The 21,666-nt window shown below is 31.2% G+C and overlaps 1 protein-coding gene and 1 long non-coding RNA gene across 9 annotated transcripts in view; both read right to left on the reverse strand.

Annotated features, from left to right (window-relative positions):
* The window catches only part of LOC105198174 (protein phosphatase 1L), a 269,334-nt gene that overhangs the window by 223,736 nt on the left and 23,932 nt on the right, over window positions 1–21,666 (reverse strand). Inside the window, exons 1-2 of one of the 8 annotated variants that reach the window (XM_039459009.1) lie at window positions 18,467–18,653; window positions 5,591–5,753 (exon numbers count right to left, since the gene is read on the reverse strand). The exons of 3 other annotated variants lie outside the window; for them this stretch is intronic. In XM_039459009.1, coding sequence (XP_039314943.1) covers window positions 5,591–5,614 — 24 coding nt within the window. In that variant the 5' untranslated portion in view covers window positions 5,615–5,753; window positions 18,467–18,653. Of the gene's footprint in view, window positions 1–5,590; window positions 5,863–17,010; window positions 17,074–18,083; window positions 18,254–18,466; window positions 18,657–21,666 lie in introns of those variants that run through there. 4 more of the 8 variants (XM_039459008.1, XM_039459007.1, XM_039459006.1 and 1 more) reach the window with 4 other exon arrangements.
* On the reverse strand, window positions 7,523–10,497 carry LOC120359806. Its single transcript, XR_005576593.1, has 2 exons — window positions 9,520–10,497; window positions 7,523–8,575 (listed from the first exon to the last, which is right to left on the reverse strand). It is a non-coding gene; the product is annotated as an uncharacterized LOC120359806 (long non-coding RNA).

Genomic DNA, 21,666 nt, shown 5'->3' on the forward strand with positions numbered 1-21,666 from the left:
GGTCACATTATTTGTACTGCAAATACGCGTCAACTGTGAATGAGACTCATGTAACTTCATCAATTATTGCTGTGAGTAACGCAGAGAATTGGTCAAATCAAAAGGTCTATAAATTAAATGTAAACTCGTAGTTTACAACGTGTGCTTTAAAAGTTGCTGTTTATTTACAAGTGTAGATATGCAAGTGTATCTGCATAAATTATTTTTGAGATGGCCTTGGATGGCGCCCAAAGGCGCCTAGAAAAATGCGGTCAGTTACTGAGATCGCTCAGGTCACTGCCAAATAGTTGGCGGATGTGCTCCTTCCTTTTCTCTTTCTTCTTCTTCTTCTTCAGCTTCGCGGGCATGGCCAGGCGTCCTCGAAGTGATCGGTACGATCACTGCGCACTGCGATCTCAGTAAGTGACCGCATTTTTCTAGGCGCCTTTGGGCGCCATCCAAGGCCATCTCAAAAATAATTTATGCAGATGGGCGGAGTGACCGTCTGAATGCTGATGGACGCGGTGAATGTATCCAACGTAATCTGCGTGCCCTGCTCTCTGGTGCAGAGCTTGGCAGTGCAAAGCCACATGTCGGTCCTTGTCAAGATCGATTAATATCAGCCTCCACAACAGGAACAAGATGCCTGGATCGAGAACGTCTCAACCTCTTTCTGTGAGGAAGTGATCTCGCAGAAGGAGGACGCCAAGAGGGAGAAGGAGCGGGTGCCGAATGCCCCTTGCATGAAGAAAAAAAAAGAAAGGAGAAGAGTTCGGGCGTACGCTCGGGTTTCGTAACCCTCCGGCCTTAGTGAGGAAGAGCCGAGAGTGCATTCCCTACCGAGATGGGTGGGCCGCAGGGGATAGATGTGGGAGATGTTCGCCACTATTGCACGCGACTCATGAGAAGGAGAAACCGTTGCGCGGTGGTATCCATGGGAAGGATATCGATGATGGATTTCCTCACGTAAAAAAAAGCATCGAGAATTTTTCCGTGGCCGAAGCAGGCACACCCCGGATAATCCGGGTGAGGATAGGGACCAAGACAGTCCTGGCGACGTTTCCGTGGCAGGTTGAAGCGTGCATAAAGTCGGCACAAAAATAGAGGACCTACAGGGAGCGCGCCTTTAAAGCTGACATTCTCGTGATCAAAGGGCCTAAGGAGTTCAGCTTCGGTCTTAAAGGTGCGTAATTTGACTCGTCGCGGTAGCGTGTTAATATGCTGTCAGTGGATGCATTCAACTCTCGAGCAAGCGCTGCGCCGCGCGGCCGTCTAATGACGGCACCTGAACTGACAACGGCGCTCAGGCTAACGCCGGTGTCCGTAGCTTGCCTGTGTACTCGCGCGCGCGCGTGTTGGTAGCAGGTTTCCAGCTGCCAAAATTTCAATAAATATTACAAAGTATCTCGGTGGTCAAATTAGCTAAGACATTCTTCCCGGATAGTTGGGGGATCGGATTTAAAGCCTGGTCGGATAATATTTTTTTTTTAATATGATATTTCAATAAATGTTATAAAAAATATTTATAATAAATATTTATTAATATTTATCATAAATATTGTATGCTATCTGGGTATATCATTGCAATATTGCTGCAATATCATAGCAATATTATAATGTAATATATCGCATTCAATATTTTAATAATTTTCTGCAATATTACAATGTGAAATATCATATTGCAATATTGCTGCAATGTCATAGCAATATTACAATGTGGTATAACGCGTTTTATTATTTCTGTAATATCGCTGCAATATTACAATATCGCTGTAATATTACTGCAATATCTTAATATTGTTGCAATATTATGTGTTGTGCGGCTCGTACTTATCTCCTTGGCAAAAATAGTATTTCTTAAATATTTATTAACCATTTATTGCTTGTACATTAATTTCTTGTTATAATATATAAATACTGTAAATGCTCAAAATATATGTTGTTAAAAGTTTTGTTTTTTAATACCTTTCAATCTAAATGTATAAATTATTTTAAAATAAATTTATTTAGAAATAACAATTATTAGAATGTATACATATATTGATTATTTAAAAATAAATTTTTAGTTATAAATAAAATTTACAAAAGTTAACAAATATCTTAAGATATACAGTTAGAAACTAAAAGATTGCAACACTTTTTTTTGATAGTTTTTGGAATGTAGACTTGCTCATCGAACGGCGAACGTAATTGGTTCTTACCTGTGGATTCAAGCAATTACGTTCGCCGTTTGATGAGCAAGTCTACATTCCAAAAACCATCAAAAAAAAGTGTTGCAACCTTTTAGCTCCTAACTGTACACTTTTCCGTAATTTAATATTGAATTAATGTTAAATTGTGCAAAATTTATTAATATTATTAAGTTAATATTAAATGTTTTTCACACGGAAAGACACAGTGCAGCATAGTGAATAACAAGAATATTATTATTAATGAACAAGAATAAAATTATTTACTGTGTTATTGTTGTACCAATTGTGTCGCTTGTTGGAAAATGCCCATTATTAGAACAGTTTAATTTGCCGCTTAATGTGACCTAACTTACAAGGGGAGTCCGCGACAATTGATTCACCGATTTTAATAAAATTTTATGAGTGTGTAGTATTTACTCACCCCTTTACTGTGGTAAAGCCGTTCGTTGCGAAACTTAGGCATTCTCGAGAAAATAACAATTAAATATTTCCAGCATCTCTAATACCATTACAGAAGAACGGTTGTCGAGTTGGCGATGTAGCGTAGGTTGTTAAAATGTCGATTAGTACGCGTGGGGTCCCAGGTTCGATCCCCATAAATAAGATTTTTTTTTTTTTAATTTAAATCTTATATTTTTAAATTGTTATATATAATTTTTAAAGTGTTTTTCATTATTTAATATAAAATGTTATTTAAAAAAAAATCAAGGAATTTAAACATGCTCTTTTATTATTAAATAAATTAAAAGTCATGTTCTCATGAACACAAAAAATATATTTGCAATAAAAATTTACAATAAGTATTATACAATTAATTTACAGTTTTTAGGGTGATACTTGTCGTAAAAACAATTAAAACACAATGCTTCATTGCACCATGCACATATAATCATTAACATTTCATGTGCACAGTCTTTACATTTCATTTGATTAAAAGAATTTGGAAAACGAACTTCATAACATAACAACATAACATAACAAAATAATGTTATAATAATAATATAATAATAATAATGTTATAAATGTTATTATTTAATAACATTTTATATTAAATAATGAAAAAAACTTTAAAAATTATATATAACAATTTAAAAATATAAGATTTAAATTAAAAAAAAAAAAATCTTATTTACGAGGATCGAACCTGGAACCCCACGCGTAATAATCGACATTTTAACGACCTACGCTACATCGCCAACTCGACAACCGTTCTTCTGTAATGGTACTAGAGATGCTGGAAATATTTAATTGTTATTTTCTCGAGAATGCCTAAGTTTCGCAACGAACGGCTTTACCACAGTAAAGGGGTGAGTGAATTCTACACACCCATAAAATTTTATTAAAATCGGTGAGTCAATTGTCGCGGACTCCCCTAGTTAGCGTGAACAAGATACAGCTTCTCATTGGCTAGCCATCTTACAATGCGCAAAAGCATACCCTTGTCTTTCTACCATGGTTTGACATTACCTTGTTTTTTAGGATTAAATATTGCAATAATATATTGCACAATATCACTGAAATATTTTAATGTTATTATCAACGTGTAATATATCAGCAATATTCCTGTGATATTTCACAGTAACATGTAATATTTCTGTGATATTGCAATATTACTGTGATATCACTGCAATATTACGTGCTATGTGAGTATAATTCGAACGGCACAGCAGCAAAGTTTTATTAGGGTCTGTGGAACTATCATTGGGTGTGAGTAAAACTTTTTTATGAGTAAACTTATATAAAAAAAAAACAGGACAAAACATGTTCGAACAAGTCCGTTCGCGTATGTTACTCTGTTTACAGTTAAAATATTATATTGCCGTAGAAAAGGGGAACTTCTGCGCAAGGTCCGAAATATATTATGAAACATATCAATTTTCAATTTTAGACACCTTGAATTAATCAAAAATACCTCATATTCGCCTTGTTATGTAAATATATCTTTTAATGGAAATTACAATAACATCATTTCTTTAAAAGTATGACTCTTTAGCTTTAAAACGACATATTTTAAAATTCTTAAGTTTTTTGTTGTGGAAATAAGATTTTTTAAAGGAAAAGTGAATTTTCGAACAATTTCTCACTTTTGCTTAATTGTTTTTCTTTTATAATTCCGCAATAAATCATTTTTCAGAAATGCCCATTATGCAGTCACATTTCTAAAATTCTAGAATTTTATTTAAAAAAATTGTTGAAAAAGATTGATTGTAATCAAAGTTATAGCTTCTCAAAGTTGAAAAAGTCTCCCAAACCCAAAAATGTGTTTTCGTATTTTACAGGATCGATGTATTTAAGATTTAAAAAAAATTTATTAAATTAAGAAATTTTCACGTTTTTAGAATTATTTTCTTTAAACACGTATATCTTGAAACTTGTTAATTTTATAGACTTTTACAAATTACGTGCCTGTTTCTAGGCCAATTTTCCATCAATTAAAAAAAAGTTAATTGAAGTATTTCCAGTTTTACAAAAATTGCAATAACAAATATAGATGGAGTTCCCGAAACCCCAATGTGTATACAGAAGGATCAAAATGATAGCCTGTATAAAAAAAGTTAATATGTTTTATGTAAATTAAATTTACAATAACAAAAATATTGTTTTTTTATACAGAAACGTATTTTTTCTTTTTTCTGTTACGTAGGTAAATTTTCAATTAAAAAAATTAATAAGTTAAAGTTTTGTAATTAGGTTAGGACGGGTGACACTCATTCAAACACGTAACGATTGGAAACCGCACTAGCACACACGCACACACGGGAGGTGTGTGCAAAGGGTTGGGCCTATGCCCCACCCCCCTCCCGCAACCGCTCCGTCTCAGTCCCCTACCAACGTACGGTTTCTAATCGTTACGTGCCCAAACGGGATACGTCCATTCAGGATTCAAGAAATTTAAGAGGATGCTGAACTGATACAATTACCGACATTTTCTTTGCAAACAATTTCTTCGAATTGGATTTACAGAATCAAAAATGCTTTTACAAAATTAAAATATACATGTTAATCTAGAGTGGAAAAGTCAATTTAATATTTATAACAAAAAAATTAAGAAGTACAATAATAATCACATCTGCACTTATCTAGACCGTAGAGCTGTCAAGCTACGACAATATCAGTTAATCTAACAGATGTACAGATTTCCTGGGCAAATCGAAACACTGCCACTCTTCGGACAGGTGATAGAATAACACTAAATCATTGGAACTTAGATCGAAAGCTTCGAAAAAGTTTTTGTTTGCATAAAATTATATGCGTATCTGCACGCAAAATAGAGATGCACAATGATAAACAGAAGGCTTATAGCTACAGAGATAGTTCCTAGATTTTACAACAGCGGCGCTGGTGTAATTATAGGGAGATTCTAGGACCATATTCATAGTCGTGACTTATTTTCAAGATCATCTTAAGTACGGTCTTACGTTGCCCTCTAAATTTATAGTCATAAATCAAGTGCTCGCAGTCGCAAGCCTCGTCGGACGGTCCGGCCTACCGACCGCGGGAGCCGATGGAGAACGCTCTTTCCTCTTTCCTTCTCTCTCAAGTAGTCTCTTTTTCTCTTGAACTATCCTCTTCCGTTTGAAACTGTAACTCGTCAAACAGTGTTGCCATGTTACCTCTTACGTTTCGACTCGCCAAGCCGTGTTACCAATGCCACGAGCGGCGCACTATTTTCACTTTCTTCACAACTAAACTATAAATAATTGTAGAAAACATAATTCGTGATACATATATATGTACAATTATTTATTAATATATATAGAATTATGTATAAAAGTTAGTAGAAATTTTCTAAATTGTTATATACAATTTTTAAATCGTCCTTGACTATTAAATACAAAGTACGTTATTAGGTGCGCAACTAAGTTCCCGCTGTTTGTCACTAGACAATAGTTTGGCTCCAGCAGTAAGTGCTGGTCGAATTAGACATATCCAAAACGTCATAAACCAAGCTTAGACATATGGTAAACAAACCGCGTTGACACGTTAGTAATTTTGTTTTGGCGTCATATACTTTTGATTGTGTGAAAATGTCTGATTTTGTGCCAAATAATCGTCATTTGCGGGAAGTGTTGATTTTATTTCATTCAAAGAAAACAGCGACTGAAACGCATCGAAAGCTCCAAAAGTTTATGGAGATGCTGCTCTAAATGAAACAACGTGCCGTGATTGGTTCCGTCGCTTCAAAGACGATGATTTCGATGTTGACAACCGTCCGCGTAAAGAAAGGCCAAAAACATTCAAAGACGCTGAATTGAAGGCATTGCTCGATGAGGATCCGTGCGAAACGCAAGAACAGCTTGCTTCAGCATTAAAAGTTACCCGCCAAGCTATTTCCAAGCGATTGCATGCGTTGGGAATGATTCAAAAGCAAGGAACTTGGGTTCCTTATGATTTGAAGCTAAGGGATGTTAAGCGTCGTTTTTTCACCTGTGACCAACTGCTCCAACGGTAAAAAAAAGGAGGGTTTTCTTCATCGCATCGTGACGGGTGATGAAAAATGGATTCATTACAGCAACCAATAAAAAAAAAGAAAGTCATGTGGACTGCCCGGTCATGCTTCTACGTCGTCGGCTCGGCCGAATATCCACGCTGCGAAGATTATGCTGTGTATTTGGTAGGATCAGGTCGGTGTTATTTATTATGAGCTGTTGAAACCGAACAAAACCATCACTAGGGAACAGTATCGACTTTAATTGATGCGACTGAGCCGAGCACTGCGCGAAAAACGGCCACAATACGAGCAGAGGCACGACAAAGTGATTCTACTGCATGACAACGCTCGGCCTCATGTTGCCAAACCCGTTAAAACCTACGTGGAAACGCTCAAATGGGAAGTCCTACCCCACTCGCCATATTCCCCAGATATTGCGCCGTCCGATTATTACTTGTTCCGTTCGGTGGCACATGATCTGGCTAATCAGCAGTTCCGCTCATATAAAGACATCGAAAAATGGCTTGATTCGTGGATAGCCTCAAAAGACAAACACTTTTACTGTAACGGTATTCGAGTTCTGCCAGAAAGATGGGCAAAAGTTGTAGCTAGCGATGGGCAATACTTTAAATAATTCATTTGTAACCATTTTTTCACAATAAAGTTGCATTTTCATAAAAAAAACAGCGAGAACTTAGTTGCGCACCTAATAGTTATTCTTGAAGCCACTTACAATTAATGTTTAATGCTCGGTTTTTCATTATCTGATTAACTAGTTAAATTTTACCTAATGTTTTATCCAATGGGCTTCATCCATGATAATGCTATAAGTGAAGCTTATTGATTAAAACTTTAAGTTAAATTTAACCATAAGTTAACTATATAATATAAAACTGAGCCTTATTAATTTAATTTTTTATTAGGATTTATCGCTGTTGCAAGACTATCTTGTCTAACTCGATCTTTAACTTATGTCTTCAAAACGTTATACAGTAGGAATAACAATAAATTCAGATATATTCATTGTTTTTCTTTCTAAAAATTTAGTTAAAGAGTTCTATCACTTGTAAGATCTTCAACGATTAAGGTAAATAACTATAACTTCGTCACGTTAACGGTGTAAATGCATTATGACCTCAAAATAAGTATTATATTTTGGTTGTTTTTCCTATGGAGGGAATTTATTATCGGGTAAAACGAATCTGATCATGAAAAAGTGTATCAAATGTATAAATTATTGATAATTATAACAAAAAAGTAGTTTTTTCAAACCTCTATTTTGTATCTAATTTCGTCAGGAAAAACGGTATTATTTTTAACTTCGTCATTCCGTGTACGTAATTCCGTCATAGGCATAACCTATATTGTGTAGGTTTCAACTTCGTCATTCCATCAATTGAATTAGGACGTTTAAATATTGGATGTATAAAAGAAAATTAAAATTAAAACAATTAAATGACTCTTTATTAATAATCAGTCTTGTTCATCAGTCAATTAAAAGAATTTTTTTCTTACATCTATTATCACCATTAATATTTATGTATCATTAATCAACGTTTAAGTATATTATCAAAACATAAATTATTATTTTTATAAAACAAAAATTATATTATATGTAAGTTTTTATATTAATTTGTTACATTTTGAGAACATTTTGTTACGTTTTGAAAAATAAAAAAAAATGAAATAAATTCCTTTACTATTTAAGAGCATAAGTAAAAAAAATAAAAAAATCTAGATTTTTTTAATAATGTTTTCTCTTTCGTAGATTAAATTTTTTCTTACATCTGTTATCACCGTTATATGTAAATACCATTAATCAACGTTTACAGAATAAATCCCTCTACTATTCAAGAGCATGGGTGGCAAGATTTTTTTAACTATTTCTTCTCTTTCGTAGACTAGAATATAATATTTTGTTTAGGTTTTTTTTTGATTTGGGACTTCTTCCGTTCCTCCATCTTCAAAACTTCTATAAAAATGAGATACAGGTATAAATAGAAAAATAAACGTAGCAATTGAGTTGATTAAATTTATTGTAGTAAAATCAGTTTAATTATTTGTTATATTAATTAAAATAAAAAATGTATGGCATAATAGTTGAGTTTATTTAATACTGTCAGTATCTACACCGACAGAAAAATTACTTAATATAAAAAAATATTTATTTGAGGGGTACTAATCACACATTTATTTGTATTAAAAATTTAAAGTTTACAATTAAATAAAATTAAATATGAATTTTTAATACAAATAAATATGTGATTAATACCTCTCGAATAAATACATTTTGATATTAAGTAACTTTTTCTGTCTGTGTATTTTTGTCGAGTGACGAAATAAGGGACAAATATCATTTAAGTTGGATATAATATCGTCATTCAATATTATTTCTTTTCTACGTTAATAAGGACAAATAATAATTGTTGGTAGTATTCAAGGATAGAATAAGTGAACGCTGGTATGAAATGACGTTTGTTTGTTCTTTTTTTAGACTTTTATTAATAAAATGTATTTGACGAAGTTATATCCACTCGAGTAAAAACTACAATGTATCTAATTCCGTCATACCGAATTGACATCTCAAAAATTAAAGATAACTTTGATAAAACGCAAGATAATTTTATAACGAAATTTAATCTTAGTATTGTAAACTCTATTAGCGCTTTTGAAAAAATTATTTTAAAAAATTAAAATATTTTTTACACATGTAAAAACTTACAATTACTCCGTAAGCATTTTCACTTAATTTCGTCAGTGTGATGAAATAAGAGACACGAGACAATTTAAGGACACATAATTTCGTCACTCACTTTATTTAAATAAATAATGTAAAAAGTTGAACGAAAATTTTTTCTATATTTAATCCAAACTTAATTTATGTAAAATCATGAACATAAAATTAAATTTACTTACCAATCGAAATTTATAACCTTAAGACCCGTCCGCTTGTCACTAAGTCTTGTGCGTGACTACCACTACTCAGTAGCGCCGCGGCAACGCCGCGTTAGGATAAACAAATATATCCTTTTTTTTTATTCGTCTTTTGGTTTAAAATTTCTGTATTGAGACGATGAAAAGTGTTCAAATCGTTTTAAATCGGGAAATATAGTCGACATGTGCAAAATTGCTTAATTTATTTAATTTTAAGAAGTCCTGACGAAATTATATCCGCTGACGAAGTTATAGTCATTTACCTTACCGCATCCATGCACCATCAAAAAGGGATACGCTTTCGGAAAGTAAGAATTGTTGTGATTATTTTAAACTCCAGTCACAAGTCTCAAAAAAGACGTATAGCAGCCGAATAAATTTGACAAGAAAGATCTCTAGCTTATTGTCTTCAGCTTAGTTTGGGTTGCATTAAATAGCACTACCGCTCACTGAGTAAATAATTGACTGTGATTAGTTTTTATCCTACCAATGAGAAGTAATTGTCCCTCCTACCAATCACTTGTACAGGTGATCTATTACAATCCAATGCTAATGACAGCGGTCCTATAACTTCCAATCCTTATAACTCAAAAAGTAATTAATGAAAATAAACTTTATTTTCATTTGAAATAAAATTTAAAAAGCTTTTGGCATCAACTGCTAAATTTTGAAATAAAAAATAGAATATTTCAATAAATAAAATCAATGTGACCTTGACATAACTTTGGCGATGCCATCCAAAGTCCAACTGATATTATCAGTAAATAGATCTTTTTAAATTCTATAACTTTTGTCTAAAATATTTTTTTCAGAAATGTTTGGTTTTTAAGATATTCATGGGATTCAGAACTTTTCACATCCTCTCTCTTCCTCCTCCCCCCCGTAATATCTCATATTCTTCTATTCTTCTTCTACATAATTATACTTTTTAAAACAAATAACAATGCTATAATTTATTTTAAGTACAATTCTTTAGTTTTAACACGCCGTATTGTAAAATCGTTAAAAATTTTTTATTGCAAAGATATAATTTTTTAAACCTTAAACACATAAGTCTAAGAAACCCCATATAAAGTTTCAAACGCTTGCTGTGTGAAAACGGAATGAGATAGGAGACCAGAAAGTAAAAAAGTTTGAAAGCTCCTCTTGATTGATATGGTTGATCAACTTTTTCGGTCAACTAGAATTTGAACGGCACGGCAGCAAAGTTTTGTTAGGGTCAATGCGACCCATATAATGTGTGAATGAAACTTTTTTGTGAGTAATCTTATGTAAAAAAAATTGGACAAAACACAATCAAATAGATCCTTTCGTGTATGTTACTTTGTCTAAAGTTAAAATACTATAGTGCCGTAAAAAAAAGAGGACTTCTGCGTAGGGTCCGAAATATATTATAAAACGCATAAATTTTCAATTTTAGACACCTTAAGTTTATCAAAAATACCTCATATTCGCCTTGTTACGTAAGTATATTTTTTAATAGAAATAGCAGTGACATAATTTATTTTTGAAAGTATGACTCTTTAGCTTTAAACACCGTATTGTAAAGTCTTTAAAAATATTTCGTTGCAAAGATACAATTTTTTTTTTAAGTGGATTTTTAGACATACAAAAATACATCATACCTTCCTTGTTATTTAATTATACTTAAAAAAAAAATAACAATATCATAATTATTTTTAGAAAGTATGACTCTTTAGCTTTAAAACGCCGTATTTGCAAATCCTTAAAAGTTTTTTGTTGCGAAGATACAATTTTTTTAAAGGAAAAGTAAATTTTTGAAAAATTTCTAATTTTTGCTTAATGGTTTTTCTTTTATAACTTAACAATAAACCAGATTTCGGCAATACCGATTATGCAGTCACATTTTTGAGATTCTGAACTTTTGTGTAAAAGAAAGATCGTTGAAAAATATTGATTGGGACCAAAGTTATAATTTCTCAAAGTTAAAAAAGTCTTCCATACTCAAAAATGTGTTTACGTATTTTACGGAATCGGTGTGTTTAAGGGTTAAAGGAAAACTAGATGTTTGAACAATTTTTCATTTTTGCTTGATGGTTTTATCTTTATAACTTCACAATAAATCATTTTTTGGCAATGTCAATCACATACAGTCACATTTTCAAGATTCTAAATTTTTATTTGAAAAAGAGATTGTTGAAAAATATTGATTAGAACCAAAGTTATAGCTTCTCAAAGTTGAAAAAAAGTCTCCCAGACCGGAAAACGTATTTACGTATTTTACGGGGTGTTTAAAGGTTAAATTTTTTTCGCGGACGATTATATAAGTTACAAAATCTGTCATATCAATAAAACGCAGCAATCTGAGCATGCGCTGTGCAAGTTTTGTGTTAAAAAAATAACGTGCAAAATTTAAAATTATACTTTGTTTTAATTATAAAATACACTTGTATATTTAAAATATGATAATGTTGAAACCTTTTACATAATTAAGTTAATGAGTCTACTAAAAATAAACATTCTATAATGCTTAACAAAAATCCCTAGGCATGGTTTTGTTGTAAAATAAGATTCTATTTTATTGTTGCTATAATCTTTCGCCTTACTAAATTAGTGAATCTATCATATACTAAAAATGAAAACATAGTAAAGATTTTAGTAAAAGCACATGCCACTTTAAATTAATGACAACATAAACCTTGTATAGGAGCCATTATTTTAACAAAATTTTTTATTATCAAGATAATTTGATAATTTAGTAAGACGAAAGATTTTAGCAATAATTTAATGAAATCTTATTTCACAACAAAATCTTGTGTAATAACCTGTGCTAATCTGTACTAAGTTTTCATTCTCAGTATATGATAGAAACATTAATTTTGTAAAGCAAAAGATTCTAGTAAAAATTTAGTGAAATGTTATGTCACAATAAAAGCTTGCATTAGGCTAATCTTTACTAAGTTTTTATCTTTGGTATATAATCAAATTATTAAAATGAAAACTTTTAACAACAATTTAACAGAATCATATTTCACAACAAAACCTTATTAGGAATCTTTATTACGTTATGAAATATATATTTTTAATATATAGTAGACTCATTTAGTATACAGTAGACCATGGAGGTAAGAAATAACAAGAGGGAGTGCAAGATCATTTAAGTGGTGGGGGTTACTACGCTAAATGTGATTGGTTGGCCACAGTAATATGGCGTTTTGTACTTTTACGAGTGTACTGTCTACACTATATTGCACTAACAAGGGGAGGACCAAGTGAGTCACCCTAGGATTTTGATCCCAAGTTTTTTAGTTATTTTGGAGACAAAAAAAATTTACGCCTCCCGGCGTTTCATCGAATAGGCCTTAGTTTCGAAATAATAAATTTATGAAAATTGACCATACCGCGGCGCGCCATATGAGCCTTCCCGGTAACTGTTGTCGCAACCAGTGCAGTCGGCTCCGTGCGTTAGGTGCTTGCTTCACAATCGTAAGATCCGGGTTCGCTCCCGGATGTATGCAATATTTTTTTTTTCTTTTTTTTTTAATAAATGTATTTATTTATCTTGATGATATTAATATAGTATGCAAATTTCTAAAATAGAAAATTTAATTTAATATCATTTTCTAAACTTTAATTTAAATTTAATTTGAAGGGAATTTGAATTCAAGTAATAATATTTAAAATAATAAATAGGTAATAATAATAATAATATATAAGTTATTTGAAATGGATAACATATAAAGGCAACGTATCTAAATTTTCATTCAGTTATCAGCGAGAGCTTTTACAGATATGATAAAGTACGCTTGGTTTGCATCGAAATTAATTCCTGAAAGAAATGTGTTTCAAAACGTCAACGAAATATGCTTCCCCCCGGACTTACGAAAAAATAAATGTATATATAATACTCCTTCATTTATTCATTGTGCAAACTGTAGAAAATTTATATGCTTTAAATGTTTTTATGATGTTTATCATCCAAGTAATTGTTCCCCATCAAAATAATTTAATTTTGTAATAAATCTGCAATACATAAATAATTAACTTTTGTAATAAAAGTATTTACATTCACATTCACAATCAGATGTTTATTATTCTTCTTTTACGATTAATTATTTTAAAAACTAGAATTTTAAAATACTGTTAATATTATTTTTAATTAAATTTTATATTTGAAACAATTTGAAAATTTAGATATGTTGCCTTTATATGATATCCATTTCAAATAACTTATATATTATTATTATTACCTATTTATTATTTCAAATATTATTACTTGAATTCAAATTCCCTTCAAATTAAATTTAAATTGAAGTTTAGAAAATAATATTAAATTAAATTTTCTATTTTAGAAATTTGCATACTATATTAATATCATCAAGATAAATAAATACATTTATTAAAAATAAAAAAAAATATTGCACACATCCGGGAGCGAACCCGGATCTCACGATTGTGAAGCAACTAACGCACGGAGCCGACTGCATTGGTTGCGAGAACAGTTACCAGGAAGGCACATATGGCGCGCCGTGGTATGGCCAATTTTCACAAATTTATTATTTCGAAACTAAGGCCTATTCGATGAAACGCCGGGAGACGTAATCTTTTACTTTGTCTCCAGAATAACTAAACAAATTGGGATTAAAATCCCAGGGTGACTCCTCTCTGATCCTCCCCTTGTAAGTACATATTTTTTAAACTAAACCAAATATGTCAAACAAGTTGGGTTTTGTATATACTTCTTTTTAAATTCATATAAAGTTATAAACCTATAAAATAGTATTAAAATCTATCAATATCAAAATGCCCATACGTTGCAGCGGTGCAATAAATTGTAAAAGCAATATTAATAAAGCTGCAAATATATAACGTCAAGATTAATGAAAAAAATAACATTTCATGGGTAATTACAAATAATTTTACGTATTAAGTATTAATTAGCATAAGTATTAATAAATAAGTTAAATAAAGGGTTAAATCTTTATTCCGCTCTTCTCCGAGCACAAAATGATAATTAATGAAATTGATGTTGATTCAATATCAATTCCAAATTGGAATTGATAATCATATTGTTCATTTAATTCAAGCAATTGCTACTAAATACATACAGATTTGTTTACAATACATGCATAAAAATGTAACAGATCTTAGTGAAAGCGATCAACACCATTTTAATAAAATAATTTTATTCAAAGGTCAATAAAGATATTTACCTAGTTTATACCGAGTACTTTGATACGCGTACTAATATCAAGCGATTTGGTACAGATATACTATTTATTGTTAGTAGTATATCGAAGTGATCAATGTAAACTAGATAACTAATTGCTCTTTAAATAAAATTATTATTATTTACTTATTTTATTTAGCTAATTTAACATGTAACATAAATTGGTCAACAGTTGATCTCTGTAAATATAATATAGACTCAATGCTTTTTGTTATATTAAAGGAAGTAATTTGTTATAAACTTAATTTTTATTTTGTGTTATAAAAAATAAAACTATTCTACAATTTAGTTTTTCTTTGTCTTGTTTCTTCTTTTAACGTTATGTGTGCACAGTTTTTTCTTTAATTTGTTTATCCACTTTGTTTATTAATTTTTCATTTTTTTTAATTTAAAGATGTATTGCATAACACAATATATTTATTACTTTGTCATTCTATATATATATATATATATATATATATATATATATATATATGTACACACACACACACACGCACACACACACACACACACACACACACACACACGCACGCACACACGCACACACACGCACACGCGCACACACACACACACACATGTATTTATCGGGTACTTTTCCTCCACCCTGTGTGTGTGTGTGTGTGTGTGTGTGTGTGAGTGTGTGTGTGTGTGTGAGTGTGTGTGTGTGTGTGTGTATATATATATACATATATACATATACAGGTGGAGAAAAAGTACCGGAACAACAAAATATCTCGAAAACTAAGCATTTTAGAAAAAAGTGTTTTAGATAAAAGTTATAGGATTTCAAAAGATCTATTTACTAATATTATCAGTTTGAATATTATCACCTTGGATGGCGTCACTAAGATCAAATCAAAATCACATTAACTTTTTTAAATTAAACACCCTATTTTTAATTTCAGAATCTAACAACTGGTGTCAAGACCTTTTCAAAAACCTTTATTTTCGTTGAGTATTTTCTGAATTGTGAGACTTGAAAGCTACAGTGTATTGTAACTTTCAAGCGTCATAACTCGGAAAGTACTTAATGAATAAGGTAACAAAAGTACGCCTTCGGTGAAACGCATACTCCCTCGCTTTTTGCCAACCGAAGGTTGGCAGCAGTCGGTCGTAAAAAATAACGTCTAATTGAAATTTATAGTTAAATTGTGTAATATCATTGTAATCCTATAAACTTCAATCAGAAGTTATTTTTCATTAAATATTTTCCGAGTTATGACGCTTGAAAGTTACAGTACACTGTAGCTTTCAAGTCTCACAATTCGGAAAGTACTCAACAAAAATAAACTTTCTTGTAGGTTTTTGGAAAGGTCTTGACACCAGCTGTGAGATTCTGAAATCAAAAATAGGGTGTTCCACTTAAAAAAAATAAATGTGATTTCAATTTGACCTTGACGCCGCCAACCAAGGTCAAACTGATAATATTATTAAATAGATCTTTTGAAATCCTACAACTTTTATCTGAAACACTTTTTTCTAAAATGCTTAGTTTTCAAGATATTTTTTTTGCTGTTTCGGTACTTTTTTCCCACCCTGTGTATTATAAGTAATATTAATAATATTAATAAGTATAACACATGACATATATAATACATATGTCATATTTATTAATATTATTTATAAATTTTTCTATTTTGTTTTCTTGACTATTTCAAATGTCGTGTTTTGACCATACCAATATGGCGCTCACTATACTCCCTTACGTCTTAGCCTGGCCAGAGGGGAGGGGGAATATCCTCCCTCTATTATTTCTTACCTCCATGTAGTAGATAATTTAGTAAGGTAAAAGATTTTAACATTAACGTACTTTAAATATACAAGTACATTTTATATAATTAAAACATACTGTGATTTTTTATTTTGTACACGTTTTCTAACTTGACACATATTGATAATAAAGGAAAAGAGGATATTATGGCTACCTCCATTATCTCCGTTATTAAGTGACAAATTCTAACAATTGTTCATGGAATTATTCAATTAGTAGCCCAGTTTTTTAGTGGCTCTAATGACCAATACACAGTATCAAACAATTGTTACAAAGCATTTTTTTAGTATATGATACGAATTTAGTAAGACAAAATATTTAAACATTATCATATTTTAAATATACTGTATTTTATATAAAATTTATGAGTATCATAAAAATTAAAATTTAGTAAAAATTATTTTTGTTGTAAAACAAATATCTGTTGTCTTTAATTTAATCTGTTTTACACATCAATGAAGTAAAGCAAAAGATTTTAACAATAATTTTATAAAATGTTATTTCACAATACCTTGCATAGAGCCAAAGTGGAGTGTCTCATAAATCAAATCTTTGCCTTACTAAATAGATGAGTCTGCAATATACAAAAAATATAAATACTAAAAAAATTTAACAAGACCCCTACACAAAGTGGAGTGTTTCATAAATCAAATCTTCGTCTTATTAAATAAACCTAAGTCTACTTTGCATAAGGGTTTTGTCAATCTTTTCTATATTTTTAGTATATTGTAGACTTATCTATTTAGTAAAGCGAAGATGTGATTCATGATATGTACCACCTTGCCTCATTAGAGATCTTGTTAATATTTTTTTATTATATACTAATTCTTTGCTTTAAAAACACACAAATTATATAAGAAAATAATTTGCGATAACTAGCAAATGAATATAATTTTGACAAGTGAATATTTCACGTGACAATCATTTATATTATTCAAAACTTCATATGTTGTCATCCTATTAGTAAGTCACATATTAATTTTAACCTTTTAATATAATTGTTTGCCATCTAAAATAATATTTTGGTCAATCAGAGATTTGTCATTTCTTTCGAGAATGCTATGTACTAAGATACCACTGCGGATTTGGCAAACCAATGATGATTCAGCTGCATTTAACATTATGGACTGATGTCGGCTATTTTTTCTTCTGTTATTAACATGCTGAAGAGGACTCCAAAGAGAGTCGAAACGTTCGTCTATTGTTATTATATGAATAAACTGATTTAAAATAATTTGTATTTTCAAAGCAGAAAACTTGTGTAATTAGAAAATATTTTTTCATACACATTTCAAATTCATGCACTTTTTGCATAAGCATGTGATCACAGCGCATGATCAGTTCGTTACATTACATCGGTATGACAGATTTCTTAACCTCAATAGTCATCAACTTTAATGTTCGATATCTCAGTTCGCAAAACAGAGCGACACTTTTTTCTGCTAGATTCTTTCATTTTGTGCAAAAACACATCGAGTGAGACTAATTTTATCAAAATCGGAGATGGTGAGGATATTCTGGATAATTATCCTTATACTATTTTCATTTTATATTTCAACATGCTAACGTGCATGACCACAGCACCTGCTCAAGTTGTTACATTTCGTCGGTATGACAGGTTTCTTAACCTCAATAATTGTCAACTTCAACGATTAATATATCAGTTTGCAAGGTACAGCGACACTTTTCTTTTGCCGCTTTTATTCGTTTCGTGCAAAAACGCGTTGAATAAAATTTTGTCAAAATTGGAAGTGGTAAGGGTATTCTAAATAATCATATATACATATATATATATATATATATATATATATATATATACATATGTGTGTGTGTGTGTGTGTGTGTGTGTGTGTGTGTGTGTGTGTGTGTAAAATTTCAGTTAAAATTAAGACACAAGCTGTTAGTTTAAAATGCAACGTTGCAAAATATTTGACGCTTTTAAAATTCTTTACACATTATTTTTTCACCTGATATAGGATTCGATCTTCAAGCTCATCGTCCATAATAATTTAATCTCCGAATGTTCTTGCGCTGGCGATTCCTTACCAGAATCGATTATTCCAATCAATGTCAAGCTTATTCTTAATATTAATCTGAATATAGTGGTTAAGAATTTCTGTATATAAACATGATGTAAGCAATAGAGTCATAGAATACAAAAAAGCTTAAAGCTCATTTTACATAAAATGCGTAATATAGCGCAAACATAGCATACGGCTGCTGGACCAATGAGAATCTTAAGTAAATCAAAATGGCAACTTTATGCTGGATGCTCATTGATCCAATAATCATAGGCGGAAGCACACTTTAAGCGCAAATCCAATGAAGACTTCCATATACTTAGTAGCAAGATTAATTTTTCTAATTTTTTTTAGTAAAAAAGTTTGGGAATAATTTGAGAAAATTTAAGAAAACAATTTTATAATTTAAAAAATAATAATTTATTTATAATTAATAAAAATTAATCAAGCGTATAGTTAGCACAAAATTTCATTTTTCTTTTTTTTCTTTCTGCAATTGTTTGGAAATAATTTGGAAAAGCTTAAAGAAAATAGTTTTATAATTTAGGAAATAATTTATTTTTAATTAATAAAAATTAAAGGCCGGCAAGAGTGACGAGTCAATTCATTTACACCTCATTCACGGTGTAGATACATATCTGTACTTTCGTACATTTTATCCTGTAGAGAAGATATTTTGTTGTCAGATTTTTTTAGCTTATTTCCTATGTAACTGCAAAACTTTTTAAAGAACCAAATATTGCAATTTTGCTTCTAAAAGTATTATAATGAATGATATTGTCTGCTCCTTACTTTTGGTGCACATGTAATTTATACACTCAAGCATATTGTGTCTCGTAAAAGAAATTCTTTGCAATGAAACTTTTTTTAGCTTATTTGTTATAGCTACAAAACTTTGTACAGAGCTGATTTTTGTAATTTCGTCTTTAAAGTTTTATAATAAATAAATTATCTGCACCTCAGTGTCAATCGAATAACGTCCCATACAGCACAGAGAGATTGGAGGAACATTGCAGAATGATTTCATTGAAACATTGTAATATTGCATATTGATTGCGAAACATTGCTGCAATATTGCTGGAAGATTGCAGCAACATTAAGATATCCGCTTTTTGAAACATATTGCATTGAAACATCCCAGTAACATTGCAATGTTATGAATTTTTCCAAAATATTTACATAAATATTATTACATCACATAATTCCAATAAACAAAACAATATTTGCGTAACATTATAAAAAACATTTTTTGCAAAAAAAAATCTTGGGAATATTTTTTCGGAAATTTTCAAGCGGTCACTCATCCAAGTCGCGACTCCGCGCCGCTGAACGTTAGCTTGCCCTAATAGCCATGCATGTTTTGCAAAATCAGGCAACTTAATGCTGCGCATAAATTTTCGACCAGTTGCTGTGTATTTGCTGAAAACGTAACGCATAGTCCTACATATTCAACAACACGAGAGCCAATTTGAGACATTTTATGTCAGCAGATTCAAAGCAAACGAAGAGCAACTGTTGCTTATTCTGTTGCCAACAAAATGACTTCTATTCGTGGAAAACATTTTGCTTTATCAATCATTTTCAGCAACATAAGAGCAACGTGAGGAGAATAAAAAAAAGATAATGATGCTGTGCTTTTGTTGTGTATTTGTTAAAAACATTAAATATATATTTTATTGTCTTGTAGCCAAATAAAATATTGAAAATGATTTGTGTGTGTGTGCGCGCGTGTGCATATGTGATTGTATGTTTGCGCGAGCGTGTGTAATGTAATAAATAAACAGGAGTAAATTAATTATTTACTTGGCTATCATATCAAATTGAAATGGATTTAACAAGTGAGTGTTGGCGTCACCGCTAGGCGGCCCCGCCGCGGGAGGTTTTCTCGTGAGTCAAATGCGGCCACAGGCGTTATATCTAGGTGCCATCGCGGCGGACACCCCGGCTCATACTTCCGTAAGCTTTTAGGACTTGCTTGTTGTAAGCTTGAGACGAATACTCGCTCTCATTCTTTTCAAACGTGATGTGTGTGTGGAACATTGGTCCACATAAAATTTTATATTTTTATATGTAAATAACAATTTGTATTGTTATTTAATCTTGTACATAAATTAAATATTTAATTTAAATTTAATTCTTTTTAACAAAAAAGATACAAGAAATACTTTTTTGTAAACTAAACATTTATTATATTAATGTATTCTGTTTTAATAAATTTATCTGGATTCCGATCTTATTTTCAATCGGTCTTAATACCATATTTTTGGTGTAGAAATCTCGATCGATTTGGATTACTTTTTTTAAATCGGTTTTATTGCACATTTTTGGCAGGGTGGTAACAATTCAGCAGAAAGAAAAATTAACTTATTTATTTTTTATATATTTGAAAAAAGTACAAAACATATATTTAACCATTTTCGACATGTTGTTGGCAACTTGCTCTCATTTTGCTTTTTATGTATAGCGATAAACCGTTGACAGCAAATACGCAGCAAAACGTGCTGAATTCATATAATGTCAAACCAAAGGCAAATGAGACACACACCTTGTTCTAAATTTGCTAAAAATTAATGCCCTTTGTTTTTGACAACATTACAACAACAACACAGACAAATGGCTATCAGGGTGTGACCTCCGTGATCGCTGCGAACTGATTCCTCATCACTTTATGCTGAATGTGTATATAACTGGTAGATCAGGTCAATATACGTTATCAAAAAAATGAAATATGTATAATCCCTGATAGCCACCTGTTTGTGTTGTTGCTGTAATGTTGCCAAAAACAAAGGGCATTAGTTTTCAGCAAATTTAGAACAAGGTGTGTGTCTCATTTGCTTTTGGTTTAACATCATATGAATTCAGCACGTTTTGCTGCCAATATGCTGCGTATTTGCTGTCAACGGTTTATCGCTATATATAAAGAGCAACATGAGAGCAAGTTGCCAACAACAAGTGCTGACAAGGAAACACAGGGAAGTGTCCGCCTCAGATTAAAACGAGTTTTTAATATGTTGTAGTACAGATAAAAATAAGGGACACGTATTTTTTTATACGTGCCCATACGCACTTTAAGGGGGTGAAACACCCCTTTGAACAAAATCGGTTTTTTTCTTTCGAAGTGTATGCCGTCGAAACTATAAGAGATA

This window comes from Solenopsis invicta, chromosome 16 (genome assembly GCF_016802725.1).
Source record: "Solenopsis invicta isolate M01_SB chromosome 16, UNIL_Sinv_3.0, whole genome shotgun sequence".
In the NCBI taxonomy this organism is placed as follows: Eukaryota; Metazoa; Arthropoda; class Insecta; order Hymenoptera; family Formicidae; genus Solenopsis; species Solenopsis invicta.